Consider the following 16,447-nt stretch of genomic DNA (forward strand, 5'->3'; position numbering starts at 1 on the left):
CTCAACAGGGAGGGCTCCACAGACACACCAGATTTTAGACCTGGAAAATTCTTCAGGCCTTTCCTTATCTTCCTCCCCAGGCTGAGACTTGAGGGTATATCCCCAACCCTGCCCAGCAGACACAAGCATCCGTAACATGGGAGCAGGCACCTGTCCCAACAGCAGGGGCTGGCAAAATGGGGGCCAGGGCCTCTGTTTTGGGTAGCTGTTGCCTTGCTTGTTGACCTTGACCAGATGTCCTCCCTATGTTTATTCCCTGCCGGTTTCCACACTCCTGAATGTTTAAGGGAAGTTCCTTGTTTGTGTATCCTGCATATTGGGCATAAACAGCTTAGATGCAAGAATATAGAACATCTGTAGCAAACTTCTGCCCTCCAGGGTTCTCTCATTGTGCTATAAGCCTGTATTTAAGGCCTCCTCCCTCCTTCAATAAATGGCATTCGGCATTCTGCTGCCCGCTGTCTCTGGTCTCTGTTTTTTTGTTTTTTTTGTTTGTTTTTGTTTTGTTTATAGCTGAGGACCGAACTCAGGGCCTTGAGCTTGATAGGCAAGTGCTCTACCACTGAGCTAAATCCCCAACCCCAGTCTCTGTTTTTGATCCACAGCCCCTCGCTCAGACATAGTGAACGGGTGGTGGTAGCGTGGGCGTTACCGCTACATTTTGGTTCTGGGAAGAGGAACCTGTCACTGTCAGTACCAGATCAGAAGGGAATACTCGGTGGTCAGGAAGGACTCAGATCTGTGCCATGATGGGAATGTTTTTATCTGACTGCCAACCAGAAGATCTCAGGTTCAATTCTTGGCTGGCTCACCGACATTTTGACAGGAGTTACTGGGGTCAAAGTCTGGACCTAGCAGCCCTAATAAGTCAGATTCGGCCACCTTTTCTCATTAGTCAATTTTAAAACATAGTGAAAAGCAGAAGAAGGCAATGTATTCAACGTGGCCACATTGGGAAGAAGAACAAAGAAATCCAGTGATTTCCCCCCAAGTCCACCTGGGTCCCGCCATGAGGTTTAGGTTAAAGTAGAAGGCAAGAGCTGTGCAGGGCTAAGCAGCCAAGGTCAAGGTGTGCCCCCCCCCACTATGAACGGCCCGCCCAGGAGTGACCTGTCATTTCTTTTTCTTCTTCTTCCTCTCCTTGTTTGTTTGCTTTTTGTTTTTGCTTTTGCTGTTTTGTTTTGTTGTTCGAGACAGGGTTTCTCTGTGTAGCCCTGGCTGTCCTGGAACTCGCTCTGTGGACCAGGCTGGCCTCAAACTTAGTGGTCTGTCTGCCTCTGCCTCCCAGTGCTGCTAAACTGGCTCATCCTTTCAAATCCAGTCTCTCTTGCAAGGTGGTCTGACAAGCCAGAGCTCTGTGATTACACTTTCCCTTCTCCCAGAGTGAGGCTCCTGGGCCAATCCCAGTTTCTCGGGCTCTTTGCTTCAATGGTTTGAAAGTCAAAGAATAGCCTGTTCCTGCCAGGCTGGCTCCGTTTCAACCCAAACCACCGCAGGAACCTTCCTGCTGCTGTGGACCCAACCTTGGGTCACTCTCACTGCCCACATCAGTCTGGATTCCCCCTTTCGGTTTCCTGTGCACCTCAGCCGTGCTAACAGCCACCTCAGCGCTCAGGTGCTGGTCACAGGGAAAGCCCTGGTCACCCACAGCCTCTTCCTCTCTGTGGACAAAGCTCTGAGTCCAAAAATAGTAATGAATGAAAAAAAAAAAGAAATACCAACGGGTGGTGGCGGTGGCGGTGGTGGCGGCAGCGGCGCATGCCTTTAATCCCAGCACTCGGGAGGCAGAGGTAGGCGAATCTTTGTGAGTTCAAGGCCAGCCTGGTCTACAGAGTGAGTTCCAGGACAGCCAGGGCTACATAGAGAAGCCCTGTCTCAAAACAACAATAACAACAACCAAAAAAAAAGGAAGGAAGGAAGGAAGGAAGGAAGGAAGGAAGGAAGGAAGGAAGGAAGGAAGGGAGGAAAGAAGGAAAGAAGGAAAGAAGGAAAGAAGGAAAGAAGGAAAGAAGGAAAGAAAGAAAGAAAGAAAGAAAGAAAGAAAGAAAGAAAGAAAGAAAGAAAGAAAGAAAGAAAGAAAGAAAGAAAGAAAGAAAGGACATGTGTGGATGGGAAGGTTCAGGGTGGGGGGTGGGGGGGCATGTACAGCCATCAAGAGGCCAAAGGTACAAAAGGGGTGGGTAAAATCTGGTTTATAAAAGGAAGAGCCTCTGGGGAAGGGCAGTCCAGTCCCTGGGCTGGAGAGTGCAGGGTAGAGGGCAGGTGTGCCAGCCATACCCTGTAACAGGTAGGGACTGAGGGATGCTGAGAGAACCTGGCAGCCAGATCTGCTCTGATGTGTTAAATAGGCACCTCAGCCATTTTCCCCAGGTTTGAGACCTAACAGGTAAGAAGATGCATCATCCCCTGTGTATTCCCAGACAGGCAAAGGCAAAAAGCCTGGGAAGGCTGAACAAAGTGAATTCAGCACCTTACCCTTTTTGGGATGATCCTGATGTTAGGACAGGCTAGAGCAGAGGACAGGGAAAACTGAGGAGATTCTTAATGACTCCCCGGGTGCAAACATCTCCTACTTACCGTGGTCCAACTTACAACCTCCAGTGCTTTCACAGGAATCCCATAGAAGCCATCCACACCTTGATCGTATCTTGACTTTTCCATGGGCTGGTACAATATGGCCGAATCCTCATTCTTGATGCTGGAGAGACACCCCAGCTCAGATCCCAGCCACGAGACCATGAGGGTAAACCATCAAGACACTACATGAGATAAAATCTGCAGCACCCTGGGTGGCTGTATTGCCCCCTTTACCTCTTATTGGCATTGTCACAGGTTTGGTTTTTTTTTTTGTTTTTTGTTTTTTTTGTTTTTTTGCCATTTGAATGAAGTTCTATTACAGCAGAGGGACCACCTCCCACTTCCTTCCCTTCATTTCTTAAGAAAATTAATGAACAGTTTGCCAGAAAAGTAACAATTACTAATCCAGAAGGTGCTTTTGAAAACAAATACCTACCAAAGAACAGTTATATAGTGAAAATTCCAACATTGGTTTCACTGACAATCAGGCTGGGATCGTGGGTAATGATGTCCATTATCTCATGCTGTTCCATTATAAAATGGAAATAACAACTTCACATGGTGTTAAATGATTCAGTAAAAGATCCATGCAGCACAGTGTCTGGTCAGCTCCCAGCATCAGATCCATCTTCATCACCACTCCCTACCTGTACCACTTCCAACATCATGGTCACCATGTGTTTATTTTGATGACAGTGTAGTACATCGGACACTAGGGAAAACATCAATCGGCATTCAGTAGGACCTGGAAATTAACTTTATAAAGACAATTGTCTCAAAATGACATTTTTATATCAATACAGTATATATTTTCCTAAAAGAGACTCCATGATTTAAAACATGAGAGGAAAAAGCTAATTAGTGAAGGTCCTGACAGATACTTTTCTGTTCAGCATAGAAGAAAAAAGTCTGTCTTTACCATGATGATTTCAATTACTGTATCTCCTCTCCAGGAGACCCTTTCAACCTTATTTTACTTGGTTCTGCATTCAGCATTCCACTACAGGGCACCACTGTGTATAAGAGTGGGCCTCATATTGCTAGACTCCATCAAATGAGCACTTTTGCCTCTAAAGCACTGATTTCTAGTAAATGAAATTGTTTACCCTAATAGCCATTGATACTCCTTTATGAAAAAAAACCCCAAAGCTTCAGGTTTTCACTTTTTTTTTTTTCTAACCAGCGAGTTTTATTCGGGTTACTTACAGGAGCAGAAAGAACTCAGGTAGCCGTATCACCAAAAGCCCACCCCAGGATGGATGACAGACAGCTCATGGCTCACTGCATGACCTTTAGGCAGCTCAGCAGCTTGGAGAGTGTCCTCCTGGCAGTTCCACTGCTCTCTGCTTCTCCCAGGCAGCCCAGCTGGTCTGAGAGTCTCTCCCATCAGCACTTAGTGCTTATATAACCTTGGTGAGGGAGTGTACCAGCGAGTCTGGTTGGTACCAGGGACTTCCTGAATCGTTTGTGTGGCTTACTTCCTTTAACAAGCAGGATAGAGTATTTTAGAACACTCCCCTTCTTAATGATCTCTGCTCCAAGACTACACACAACCATCTGGTCTCCAGATCCACAGACCCAACTGTCCCACCCATGTCATTTGCCACCCTGGTACAAGATCTAGCCTAGCACCACACTCCCTCGCTCAGTGTTCCTTAGTTTCCTGCCACCTGGAGTGTCTCCCCAGCATTTCCCTGTCTTGCATGCTTGGAAAAGCTTAGAGCACTGGCCTTTCATTCTCCAGGCCAACCTGGCTAGATGCTGGCTGCGTATCCTCAGAATTCACAGAAATGACACTGTGCTCACCCTGGGAGGCAGGTGATGCCAACTCCCCCCTTGATTTTCTCTCTGACATTTAGTCTGATTGGTTTCTGCCACATTTCTTCACTGTAGTCAATAGTTTTTCACCGTGATTAATGTTGTGTTGGGAGCTATTCACCAGCCTTTTCAATCATTGGTGACTTCCTTTTTGATGGTGCCTTCCCTCCAGATGGTGGTTTCCCGTTCCCTCATTCCACCTGCGTTTGTTTATTTGCACTCACTGGGAGGAAGAGTTTCCCCTCTCATCTGTGGACTGACCGGTTTCTTCAGTGCCTCATGGATTTTCACTCTATCCAATGGCTTGTAAACCATTACTATCACTGTTTTGTTTAAAGTTTAACATTTCAAAGTTTAGCTAGTGGTACCCCCTTTCAAGCTGGCTTTTGGGTCCTTTTGATAGCTCTCTTTTAATTTGTGGGCACTTTCATACTTCCACACACAGGATATTCTAGACTTACGGTCATTAATTTGTTCATTTCTATAAGACCTCAGTTTTATATTTTACTCAGCAGTGTAACTCATCACTATCAGCACGTGACATAGAGTAATTGATTCTTTCACATCCAGTTATCTTTTCCCTCGAAATCCATCCCATTCAGTTAAGTTTAGAAGACCTTGGCACAACCACTACCATTATCTTTCCAACAGCTTGGAGGACACAGGAATTATCCCAGTCTTCTGGTCCAGCATCAGGGACCTCTCCATCCTTTTAGGCCATCTACTTGCATGACTCTTGATTTCCTGGAGGATGTTCTGAGCTCTTTGCTTCCTCCCACTCCCCTTCCTTCCATGTTCCTTTCCTTCTGGGCGTTGTCACAGTTTTATAGGTGATGAAAGCCAGCTCAAGAGGTCACACAGTAGACCAAAGGTCACAAAACACAATACTGGGAGGAGTGTTTCTGAAGCCATGCTCTGTTTTCTCCATTTGGGCTGAAATGCTCAGAGCAAGCCAAGAACAAGGCCGAGGAGAACCTGGGGTTGGACCAAAATGTGAATTCCCCGAACATCAGAGCATCATAGAATATTTGTCTTAGAAGAAGTAAATAATCGTGTATTTTGTGTTACATATGCACTCAGGAGGGACAGGAGTAAAAACGGAAGAGATCTGGTGAAGCACACACCTGTATCCTGGCACTGGAGAGGGAGAAGAAGGAGGATCAGGACTTCAAGGCCAATGCTGGGGGCTGAGGAGATGGCATAAAGGTTAAAAGCATCGGGTGCTCTTTCCGAGGACACTGGTTCAATTCCCAGCACCCACATAGCAGCTCACAACTGTCTGTAACTCTAGTTCCAGGGGATCTGATATTCCTCACACAGACATACATGCAGGCAGAACACCAATGCACATAAAAATAAAGAGGAATCAAGGTCAGTGCTGGGTTCATACAAAAATATGAATGGTTAAACAAAATGTGGAATGGACACATAATGGAATATTATTCAGTCTTCAAAAATGAAAATTCTGAAGGAAAAAAGAAAAGCACGCTGTAGTCTTACTATTACCTAGCCTTCCACTCCTGGCAGTATACTTACTAAACTTACTTTCTTCCAAAAAATAAAATTACTAAGGAAATCCTGACACATTACAACATGGATGAAGCTTACATTATATACAGTGAAGTGAGCCAGTCAACAAAGAACAGCTGTGGGTTGATTCCAGTTATATGAAGTTCCCAGACTAGTCAAATACAAAGCTACAGCAAGAACGATGGCTGCCAGCAGCAAGAGGAGACAGACATCACGAGGTCCGATTTAAAGGGGACAGAGTTTCCCGGATGGAGTGAGGGAAGCTGAGCAAGAATTCTTGTGCTGACAAGATGGCGCAAGCAAGCCTGACGACCTGAGCTTGATCCCCAGGACTGACGTCCAGAAGAGACCTGACTCCACAGGGCTGTCTCCTGACTTCCACTCACACACGTTATCATGTGCTACCCCTCACCATCACAGACAGATCCTTTAAGGGACAAACTGTCCTTTCAGATTCCAAACAGACCATCACCTGATGGTTTTACCTGTCCTAAATCATCTGTTCACAAATGTAAGCCATTATTAATTGATTTTTCTACTGTGGAAATTAATAATGAGAAGACATATGGAAAAAAACATTTTAATATTCATTTATCTTTCTTTCATGGGTTTGAGTGTTTTGCCTCCGCGTACGTATGTTCACTGGGCGAATAAGCCAGAAGAGGGCGCTGGATTCCCCAGAACCAGAATTATGAATGGTTAGGAGTCACAGGTCGGTTCTGGGACTGAACTCTGGTCCTCTGTAAGAGCAGCAAGCACTCTTCACCACTCCAGCCTCAAAAGAGGGAAAATTGTTTCTTAAGTAAAAGGTATGATGTTGTATACAAATAAATGAATAAATAAATAAATAAATAAATAGAAAATTTTAAAAAATAAGTGAAATAAACGCTCACATTAAACCACTTTGGGGCATTAACTCCTTATTGCAGCATGACCTGAGTCACCCTGACACATGGGGGATGAAAGAAAAGCATTTTCACAGCTGCATGAACATGAGTCACAGGACAGGACAACCCTCTAAGCTAAGAAACTTTAAATAAAAAACAAAAAGACACATGCTTAGAAGGGCAAGGTGGTAGACACCTGCATCTCAGCAGCCAGAGGCTAAGGCCTGAGGATTGCCATGGCTTTGAAGCCAACCGGGCCATCTTGATCTCAACACACACACACACACACACACACACACGCACGCACGCACGCACGCACGCACGCACGCACGCACGCACGCACGCACAGTAAGTGCCTCTGAATGGTTCAAGTTCCCATTTGCTCTTTTTTGTTCTATGAATCTGGCATTTTTTATATGTATGGGCATTTGGCCTACATGTATGTCTGTGTACCATATGCATGCCTGGTGCCTGCAAAGGCCAGAAGAGGCCGTCGGAGTTCCTAGAACTGAAGTTACAGAAAGTTATAAAACACCATGTGGGTGCTGGGAATTGAACCTGGGACCTCAGGAAGAACAGCCTGTACCAACTGCTGAGCCATTTCTTCAGCCTGAAAGAAGAACTTAAAAAAATAAAAAAGGTTCCGTGTATGTCCTTATATGTGCAAAAGTGTCTCCAGAGGCTAGAGACAGCTGTCGGATCCCCTGCAGCTGGAGTCACGGGCATCGGTGTGCCACCCGATAGGAGTGCTCCAATGCCAGTCCTCTGATGGAGCAGTGTCTTCGTTACTGTTCCACAGCTATGGTAAAACACCACGACCAAGGCAACTTCGAGAGGGAAGGGTTTGTTTGGGGCTCATGGTTCCAGGTTGGCGTCCATAATGATGGGGACAGCCTGGCGGCAGGGCGGCTGGAGCTGGAAGCTGAAGACTCACTTCTAAAACCACCAACAGGACAGACGGAACACACTCCCCCAGCCCACCTCCAGTGACATACTTCCTCCAACGAGGCCACACCTCCTAAGCCTATCCAAACGCCACGGACACTAGAGTAAACCTTCACGTGCCCGAGAATATTCCCACTCAAACACAGGTACTACGTACTCTTAGCCGGGAGCCATCTCTCGAATTTTTTTTTGAAAAAGCTGAAAAAAATTTTTTTAGAGATTATTTATTTATTATGTATACAGTGCTCTGCCTGCACATATGCCTGTGTGCCAGAAGAGGGCACCAGATTTCACTATAAATGGTTGTGAGCCACCATGTGGTTGCTGTGAATTGAACTCAGGACTTCTGGGAGAGCAGCCAGTGCTCTTGATCTCTGAGCCATCTCTCCACCTTGCAAAGCTGAAATTTAATATTATTATTATTATTATTATATTATTAATAATAATATACCTAAAGCATACAAGGGATAGGAGAAACAAGACCCTACTCCCAAATCCCAAATCTGTTTCTGACATCAGAAACAGATTTCTCGAATGTCAGTTTACCAATTTACCCTACCTAGGGCCATGGTCACCTAGTCTCTAGAACCGAGCCCAGAAATGGGCATGTAGATGCCAGGGACCTCAAGAGAACCCTTCCAATGATATCAAAGAGAGTGATCGCTCACTCAATATGAGACATATTTTTCAATGAATGGTGTGTGTGTGTGTGTGTGTGTGTGTGTGTGTGTGTGTGTGTGTGTGTGTGAATGCAGGTGCACACATACCATGGTGTGCATAAAAATGTCAGAAGGCCACATTGAGTGTTGACTCAGACCTTCCACCGTGAAGTAGGGGGGTTCTTTGTTGTTTTCCCAATGTGCACACCAGGCTAACTAGCCCATGAGCCAGAGACATTCCTCTCCCCATCTCTCATCTCCCCACAGGAATACAGACACTCAGTATTTGGCTTTTACATGGATCCTGGGGATTTGAACTCAGGTCCTCAAACTTATATAGCAAGGATTCTTATCCATTGAGCCATCTCCCCCTGCCTGAGATACTGTAACATTGACCTTGGCTCTAGCCTGCCTTGGAGAACCACTCCATTTGTCTGGTAGACAGCCATCTATCTAGACCTGAAAGTTACAGAAAAATCTAGAAGCCAGAGCAGGGCCCAGAGGCACACGCCTGTAATCCTAATGCTCAGGAGGATCAGAGAAGTTCAAGGTCATCCTTGGATACATTGTGAGTTGCAGGCCAACCTGGGCCATGTGAGACCCTACCACAAAAAATACACAAAAAAGAAGCCACACTCCAAGTGATGGGTGCTGGTGTCTCCCTTAGGCAAAGTGAAACCAGTTGAGGACAGGACACCTAGACATCAAGGGGACCAGCAGGAAAGACAAGTTACTAGGGACAAAAGCTTTATTTACATACCACTCATCTCCTCCCCCTCCACCCTGGAGTTCCTACCCCAGGAGGCAGAAGGGCCAGGGCCACGCCTGGCATCTGCCCAGCCCATGAAACACAGCACAGCCACTTCCATCTTGTCAGGATCCAGCCTCATCTTGAGGGCTTCCATATTGTCCCTTCTGAGTGGTCAGTCCACAGTGCTTCTGGTGGGGGGGGCGGAGCTGGGCAACCTGAGGCTCTGACCAGATGGGTGGTGGGACCCGTGCTGGCAAGGCCTGGAAGGTGAATAGGGAGGTGTTGGGGAGCTACTAGGGGATAGATGAATGGAAAAATGTTAGGGGGTCACTCGGGGATAGGTGGGGTCCAGTATTAGCCTCAATTCCTCCTGCACCTTGGAGTGAGGGCCACCTTCCTGAGTAGACTGGAGCAGGTGGCAAGGAGTGCCGAAGTTGGAGGGACACCTTGTCAGGGCCTGAGTTCCCATCTCGAAAGGATCTGTCTCACCCGGACACCTCCCACCCCAGGTTGGGACAGACCCTGGACCCTACCCCATGGGATGAGCTGGTGGCTGACAGATGTCGGCGCTGTGCTCCACAGGAAACAGAGGACCACAGGTCAAGACTCTTGGGGACAGAGCTTTTCTCAGGCTTTGGAGGGAGGATGTCCCAGCCTAGCAGACAGTGCTGTGGAGAGCAAAGGTTAAAGGTACCTGCCATCCCCAACTATGGAAAAGTCCCTTCTCTGGGGCAGCAGGTGTATCTAACCACTGGTTACCCTAGGTCACCCCAATCCCAGTTCCTATTGACCCTCCCCAAGATGGATGAGATGATGTGGATATTAATGGAGCCCTTTCCACAATGGACTTGACCTGGAACACCTAAGTTGCATGACCTCACTAAACCATCCTCGTGACCCCAATACTGAGGATGTTCCCTTTCTACCCACTTTATAGGGGAGCCAAAGGGTCTTTTCCCTCTTCTCCTCCCCCAATTGCAGCTACTCTGTCCTTCACCAGGTATGCGCAGGATACCCTTTGACTTCCATTCTGACTAGGAAATGGGATGCATGATGGAAACATAAAGGTCTGGGTTCAAATCCATCTCTCCTAGCAGCTCTCCTCAGCCTCTGTGGCCTGTGTGGGGTGGGGTACGGCAGTGGCTCTGGGAAACAGTGCTCCTAAGAGCCACACACGTGGCACCCAAGAGCTCAGTGAATAGGGCCCATGTAGACACCCAACTTAGACACCACGTGGGGGACGGGTTCCACACCAGCCCGGTGAAACCAGAGGCCTGCTAGCAAAGAGCCTCGGAGCAAGTTCTCTTCAAGGCTAGCTCAGGATCCCGCCCACATATGCCTGCCTCAAGCCCCTTTGGGCAGGCAGCTTACCCGAGGCAGAGCCAGAGTGTCAGACGCATCAAAGCTTTTCCGTCTGTGAATTCGATACCGGTGTGGGGGGTCCAGGATGGATAGGGGGATGCTGACCCTGTGTGAGAGGCACAGCATCAAAATCAGCAGGGGCCACATTCTGCACCCTACCCTCGTTGTAACTGTCCACTGGGACCTGCTAGGAATTCCAATGCTCTTGACACTCACCTGACTTGTGCAGGCTCCATCAGAGTCTCAGGACCCTGTTGGTCTCGGGGTACCCCACACAGGCGGCAGGGGGCACCTGGGTCCACTGGCACAGGAAACAGGCGCCGGTTGATACGGTAACAGTACACACCTGTGAGGCCCATGAGACACCACATTTCCCCCGAAGCCAGGGAATTTGTTGCCAGGGGCTCTGGCTGTTCCTAGTCACATAAGCCATACCACCCATTGAGGAGTCACTCTGTGCCACTTTTTTTCCAGCCCCTCTCCTCCCAAAGTCTTGGGTCCACACCTAAGTTCCGGGAGAAATGTCCTCTCTGGGGCACTGAGAGCTACACCCCGCTATCTCTGAAAGCCGCTGGAGGGAGATGGTTACAAAGGGCAGGCCCTAAGCCAGCCAAAGCCCCAGGCCAGAATGGATCCCACACTGCTCAGACAGCAGGCTGCCCTCCCTGGCTGGCCAGCTCAGAGTGACCTGGTGGAAGTGAACACTCACACTCGTGGTCCTCTTCTACACCACTGCTCTCTTGCAGGTCTGGGAACACAGCTCTGGGGGCGGGAGGGGGGTGATAAGCAGGATGAGTGACAGGGTCCCCTCCCCACCCTGGACACTCCTCATGTGCCCTTGTTTACTCAGGGGAGTTGCAAACACAGTCCTCTTCGTTGGTTTCTCGAAACTTCTGAAGCGTGGAGAAGAAGGCCTCGGGTTCGCTGGTGACTGTAGAGCTACTGTCCAGGGTCCCTGGGGAGCAAAGCACCACTGGGTGAGTTAAGGCTGGATGGGCTGGGGCCCACCTCGCCTCTAGGACTCGTCACCCACCGTGAATACCAGCTCTGAGCACCAGCCTGCCCTGATATAGTCGATCACCCACGACAACTCCCTCACAGAGCCCTTACAGGGGCCACACACTCATTTTATTAGAGAGACAGTAACTATGTAGCCCTGGCTGGCCTGGAACTCCATATATAGATCAGGCTGGCCTTGAACTAACAGAGACTGGACTGCCTCTGCCTCTTGAGTACTGGGATTAAAGGCATACGCCTCTATATGTCTTACCTACTTTTTTTTCCGGGGGGGGGGGGGGGGGAAGGTCTCATGTAGCCCAGGCTGGCCTCCAATTCAACCCTTCTGCCTCCACCTCCCAGTGCAGAGATTATAGGCAGACACCTGGCTTACATTCTTACTAGCTGAGGAAGACTGGGAAGCTAGACAAGGTTCCCACTCTGAGGAGGCTATATTCTAAAGGGTCAAAAGACTAACTAGTCACCAAAGAACTCTGTGACGGGATACTGAATGCTGACACCTGCCGGGAAGCTGGAGGCCAGAGCCAGGTGGCTGAGTGCCACAGGGCAGAAGTTCCGAGGGAGGCCTGAGAAGGCGACCAGAGCAGAGACCAGGGAAGTCAGGTGGATAGATCAAAAGGATACCCCAGCAGGTGAAGAAAGCGGGTGTCTGGCATGTGTGAGGAACTCAGGAAGGAAAGGCGACCAGAGGACAATAGAGGGCGGGGGTGGAGGGATGGAGTCCGAGAGGATTCAGGGACAGGAGTGTCAAAATCTGGTCGGCCATGTTTTTAGAGGACACATCCTTGAGGCTGAGAGGTGAGGGAAAGCGGGGCAGTTAAAGGGAGATCGTGGATTCTAGAAATGCACTAAGGAAGGTCTAGAGAATGTATTCATGGTCAGGACATGAGACACGTAGAAGGGAGGCAGAGTCGAGCTGGGCCCAAGGTCATTGCCTGACTTCCTAAGTTCACAGAGATAGGAGGAAGAGGGAGGGGGGATGCACACAGGAGGAGGTGGAAACCAGGATCCCGGTTACGGGTGTGGGATTAGATATTTTTAAATTACACTTTATTTTTATTTATGTGTGTCTAAAAAATTTTTAGTGGGGTGTGGTGGCATACACCTTTAATCTTAGCACTTGGAAGGCAGAGACTGAGGGATCTCTGTGAGTTCAAGGACAGCTAGGGCTACGTAGAGAGACCCTGTCTCAATACACACACACACACACACGCACACACACACACACACACACACACACACACACACACACACACACACAAGGTAGGGCTGGAGAGACGGTTCAGCAGTTAAGAGCACTGTGTCAGGTGGCGGTGGCGCACGCCTTTAATCCCAGCACTCGGGAGGCAGAGGCAGGTGGATCTCAGAGTTCTAGGACAGCCTGGTCTACACAGAGAAACCCTGTCTTGGAAAACAAACAAAACAAAATAAACAGAAGAGCACTGGTTGCTCTTGCAGAGATTCAGTTCCCACCTCCCACATGGTGGTTCACAACCTTCTATAACCCCAATTCCAGGCTCTGACGCCCGCTTCGGGCCTCCACAGGTACCAGGCATGCACATGATGCACAGACATACATACAGGCAAACACACACACAAATTAATAGCTAAAATGAAAAACCAAAAGCTAAAATGGCACAATTTCTGCTGCATGGTTTTAACACAGTAATGAGGCTGTCGGGAGGACAGGAGCCCTCAGGTACCAGGAGAAGAGCAGCAGAGTGGAGATGTGCCTGCTAGGGTTGGGCAGGGGCCTGACCTCTATAAATGCTCAAATATAGAGCGGCCCTGATTCATTCACTCATTCAGCTTCATGTGTGTCCAACCCCGCCACTCACCTGCAATCCAATCATAGCCCAGGTATGGCCGGAAGTGCCAGTCACTCTCAGGCACTGTAGACTCTTGGGAGAAGGTCACTTTGGGCTGAGGAAGTAGACGAGGAGGGCATGGGCTAGATCAGCAGGCCTGGCCCAGAGGAGGCCCCATTCCAGGAGAACAACGCACTGTGTCTTGACTTAAGACTCCAGGGTGGCGCTAACCTCAGCTGGGGAGCTCAGAAACCGGAAGGTGAGTCTGGCACCACTTTGGATGTGGCTTTGAACAAGCCTGGGCTCCAACCTCAGTCCTTCCATCTGTACAATAGGCTTTGCCTCCTTCTTCCCAAAGTGCTAAGAACTAATAGCAATAACTGGACACACCTCACTGGACCTTCTGGAAGTCTCACCCCCTCCAAGGGAGGCTTGTCCAGGAACACTTTGTCAGAGAGGGAAACCAAGGCTCAAAAGGCTCTCCCTGATTTCCGGGCACTCCTGAGTTACCTTAGATGGCTTGCTCGGTTGTGACAGGATGGATTTGGGGACCTGTGTCTTGTGAGGTCCCAGACCTTTTGGTCCTACCAAAGGCACTGGCCCCTTCAGGCCTTCAGTGGCTAGCCAGGGTGCTGAGGGAGGCCACAGTCCATCCTGGAGCTCCGGGTGTTGGCATGGGGCAGGTGGGGGAGAGTCCACTCTGCAGCTGTCCTTGCCACACCGGGTCACGTCAAACGTGTCTCCTCGATGACAGTCTAGTGGTGGGTCCTGTGAGCTTGGGGCCACTGAGGCGGCGGAAGAACTCTCTTGGGACAGTGGCATTTCTAAGTTGCTGCTGCTGCTATAGTCCAGGTTTGACTGCAAGAAACAGGTCCGGTTACCCAAGCAGCAGCCTGACCAGTGCCAGCCACTCTGGCTCGCTCTGGACACATAGGTCTTCATCCTGCTGTGGCCTCTGCGTGTCCCAGCCCAGTCTCTTCCTCCCAAGGCCCCAGTTTTGCAACATAAGGCTGACCCTGGAAGCTTGGACATAGTCTCAGGGGGTAGGCAGTCTTTTCCTCGCCACCTGGGCATTCCCAAGGGGACCACCTACCTTTGACACTACTCTGGCCACTGACCGACACATGGCATCATGCCCAGCCCACAGCTGCTTCATCAGCTCCAGGCTGAGCAGCCGAAGCCGCACGGGGTCTTTCGTCTCTGCCATCTGGGGCATGGGTCACAGCTTTTCACAGCAATGTCACTGGCTCTGGGCTGCAGGATACTCACAGGAGGTGCTCAGGCTAGGTTCTACCTGAAGTCAGAGGATCAATGACAAAGCATGAGGGAGGGAGGGAACCTGTCACACGGGCCTGAATTAAAACCATCACCAGGATTCTCCTTTACTGTGCAGTCTCACCCTGGTTAGTTGACCTCTCTGTGCCTCTTGTCCTAACCTGATTACCTACCATGCTGTCACGAGGGTAACACAGGACAGTGCATGTTCAACTCCTAGTCCGGCACTCGATAAATGTCCATTACTACTAAGCCAGCCCGGAGGATGTCTGGAAAGTCTCCAGCATTCTTAATCCCAACTGCTTTACGTGCCAATTGTGCTGTTTCTTTCCCCAAAAGAGCACACCTCAGAAGGCTGGGCAGGGCTGTTTTTGAATGAATATGGACAACAGGAAATGCTTGCCTGCTGAGAGACTAAGGCTTCCACTGGGCCTTCTCATGTGATTCCTGGGGCCGGTGAGATGGCTCAGTGGGTAGAGGTGCTTGTGGCCAAGCCTGACGATCTGAGTCCAATTTACATGGTGGAAGGGGAGAGCTGACCCCCACAAACTGCCTTCTCACCTCCACACGTGTCATGGCGTGTGCTTGCCCATACCCACACACAAATAAAAAATTGTTTTTAAAATTATCATATAGGAAGAGACTAGTACAGAGTGCTAATTCAAAGATTAATAACGTGCTATCTGGTGCTGGCATTGAACCCCAGACCTGCAGCATTAAGCTTGTTCTCTGACACAAAGATACCCCCGGCCAATCTTTCCTTCTTTTTTTTTTTTTTTGCACCTGTACCCCAAGGTCACATAACTACTAAGTGTCAAAATAAGGGTCTGAACTAAAATGTGGGTTCCTGGTTGTTGTGCAGAGGCTACATTCAAGCATCTCCCTCCTGGTGAGAGGAGGGAGTCTCCTCAGAAAGTCGCAAGAGTTTTAAGGTTGCTTTAAACAACTTTGGACCAGGGCTGCCTGCAAGCTATTCAGGGGTGAATCCGAACCCATGCTAGGTGGGTTTGTCAGTGACGCAGCTGCCTGCCTTTGGGTCATATAAGTGCTCGAAGTGACCCCAATGCACTCATGGGTGAACCAGCTACACTTGTGTGCAATCTTTGCTCTGCTCTGTTGGCTGTTCTCTGGGCAAACAGACCTTTGTTGACATATGACTCCCGACAAAGGGTCTGCACTTAGGAAAGCCTGGCCCTGACAGGGTTGTTAGGTTCCTGGGAAACCTCCCCCTACTCCTGCCAGCTTTGCTCCTTCAGAGGTCCAGCTCAGAGACACCTCCTTTCTGCAGGGGATGTCTGCAGTGGAGGGAAGCGCTTCCCACTTCCTTTACAACCACAGTTCCGGACTCCTCCACCAGCACCAGAGCTTTAACTCCGGGTTGGGTCAGAACCCCTGCCTGTTCGGTCCCAGTCCTGCCACCCCACACGCCCCTGGGACTCGGGTCTCCATGCAGTCTGCAGGGGGCGAGCAGAGAAGCAGTCTGCAGGGGGCGAGCAGAGAAGCAGTCTGCAGGGGGCGAGCAGAGAAGCAGACCGCAGACTCTCACTCACGAGCACCCACGCAGGGTGCACATCGGGCCTGGGCGCTAGCCCTTTCTCTACCTGGTCTAGCTGGACGTAGGCACACCTCTCTGGTCCCAAGATCAGGGGCCGCTTTGGATAGAAGGACTTGGACGCTCTCCACCCGGAAGCCCAGGTCCCCAGCAGCCCCGGGCTCCGCCCCCTCTGGGTGGGGCCTCCGACAGTTGTCCTAATTGGGTAATGCTGGGGCGGGATCTCCACCAGCTGTCCTGATTGGCCAATTGGCCGGGCCGGACCC

At 49.6% G+C, this 16,447-nt stretch overlaps 1 protein-coding gene across 2 annotated transcripts; it reads right to left on the bottom strand.

Annotated features, from left to right (window-relative positions):
* Nucleotides 1-9,146: 9,146 nt before the first annotated feature.
* On the bottom strand, nt 9,147-16,447 carry Miip (migration and invasion inhibitory protein). Of its 2 annotated transcripts, none has more exons than XM_006989047.4 (10): nt 16,231-16,447; nt 14,448-14,648; nt 13,865-14,212; nt 13,385-13,469; nt 11,376-11,484; nt 11,239-11,291; nt 10,746-10,875; nt 10,539-10,635; nt 9,701-9,835; nt 9,147-9,427 (listed from the first exon to the last, which is right to left on the bottom strand). In XM_006989047.4, the coding sequence occupies exons 2-10, from the start codon at nt 14,568-14,570 to the stop codon at nt 9,290-9,292; spliced, it is 1,218 nt and encodes a 405-aa protein (XP_006989109.1). In that variant the 5' UTR covers nt 14,571-14,648; nt 16,231-16,447; the 3' UTR covers nt 9,147-9,289. The 2 variants fall into 2 exon arrangements, with proteins under 2 accessions (XP_006989109.1, XP_076421753.1); XM_076565638.1 differs by lacking the exon at nt 16,231-16,447 and adding an exon at nt 15,033-15,170.

This window comes from Peromyscus maniculatus, chromosome 2, assembly GCF_049852395.1.
Source record: "Peromyscus maniculatus bairdii isolate BWxNUB_F1_BW_parent chromosome 2, HU_Pman_BW_mat_3.1, whole genome shotgun sequence".
Taxonomy (NCBI): domain Eukaryota; kingdom Metazoa; phylum Chordata; class Mammalia; order Rodentia; family Cricetidae; genus Peromyscus; species Peromyscus maniculatus.

What these genes read in the sequence shown, in the direction of transcription:
- Miip (XM_006989047.4), bottom strand. Translation starts at nt 14,570, where the DNA reads ATGCCCCAGATGGCAGAGACGAAAGACCCCGTGCGGCTTCGGCTGCTC. An exon ending in TGTGTTTGCAACTCCCCTGA is followed by an intron (nt 11,292 to 11,375) that starts GTAAACAAGGGC and finishes TCCCGCCCCCAG; the next exon opens with AGCTGTGTTCCCAGACCTGC. An exon ending in ACACTCTGGCTCTGCCTCGG is followed by an intron (nt 9,836 to 10,538) that starts GTAAGCTGCCTG and finishes TGCTCTCCACAG; the next exon opens with CACTGTCTGCTAGGCTGGGA.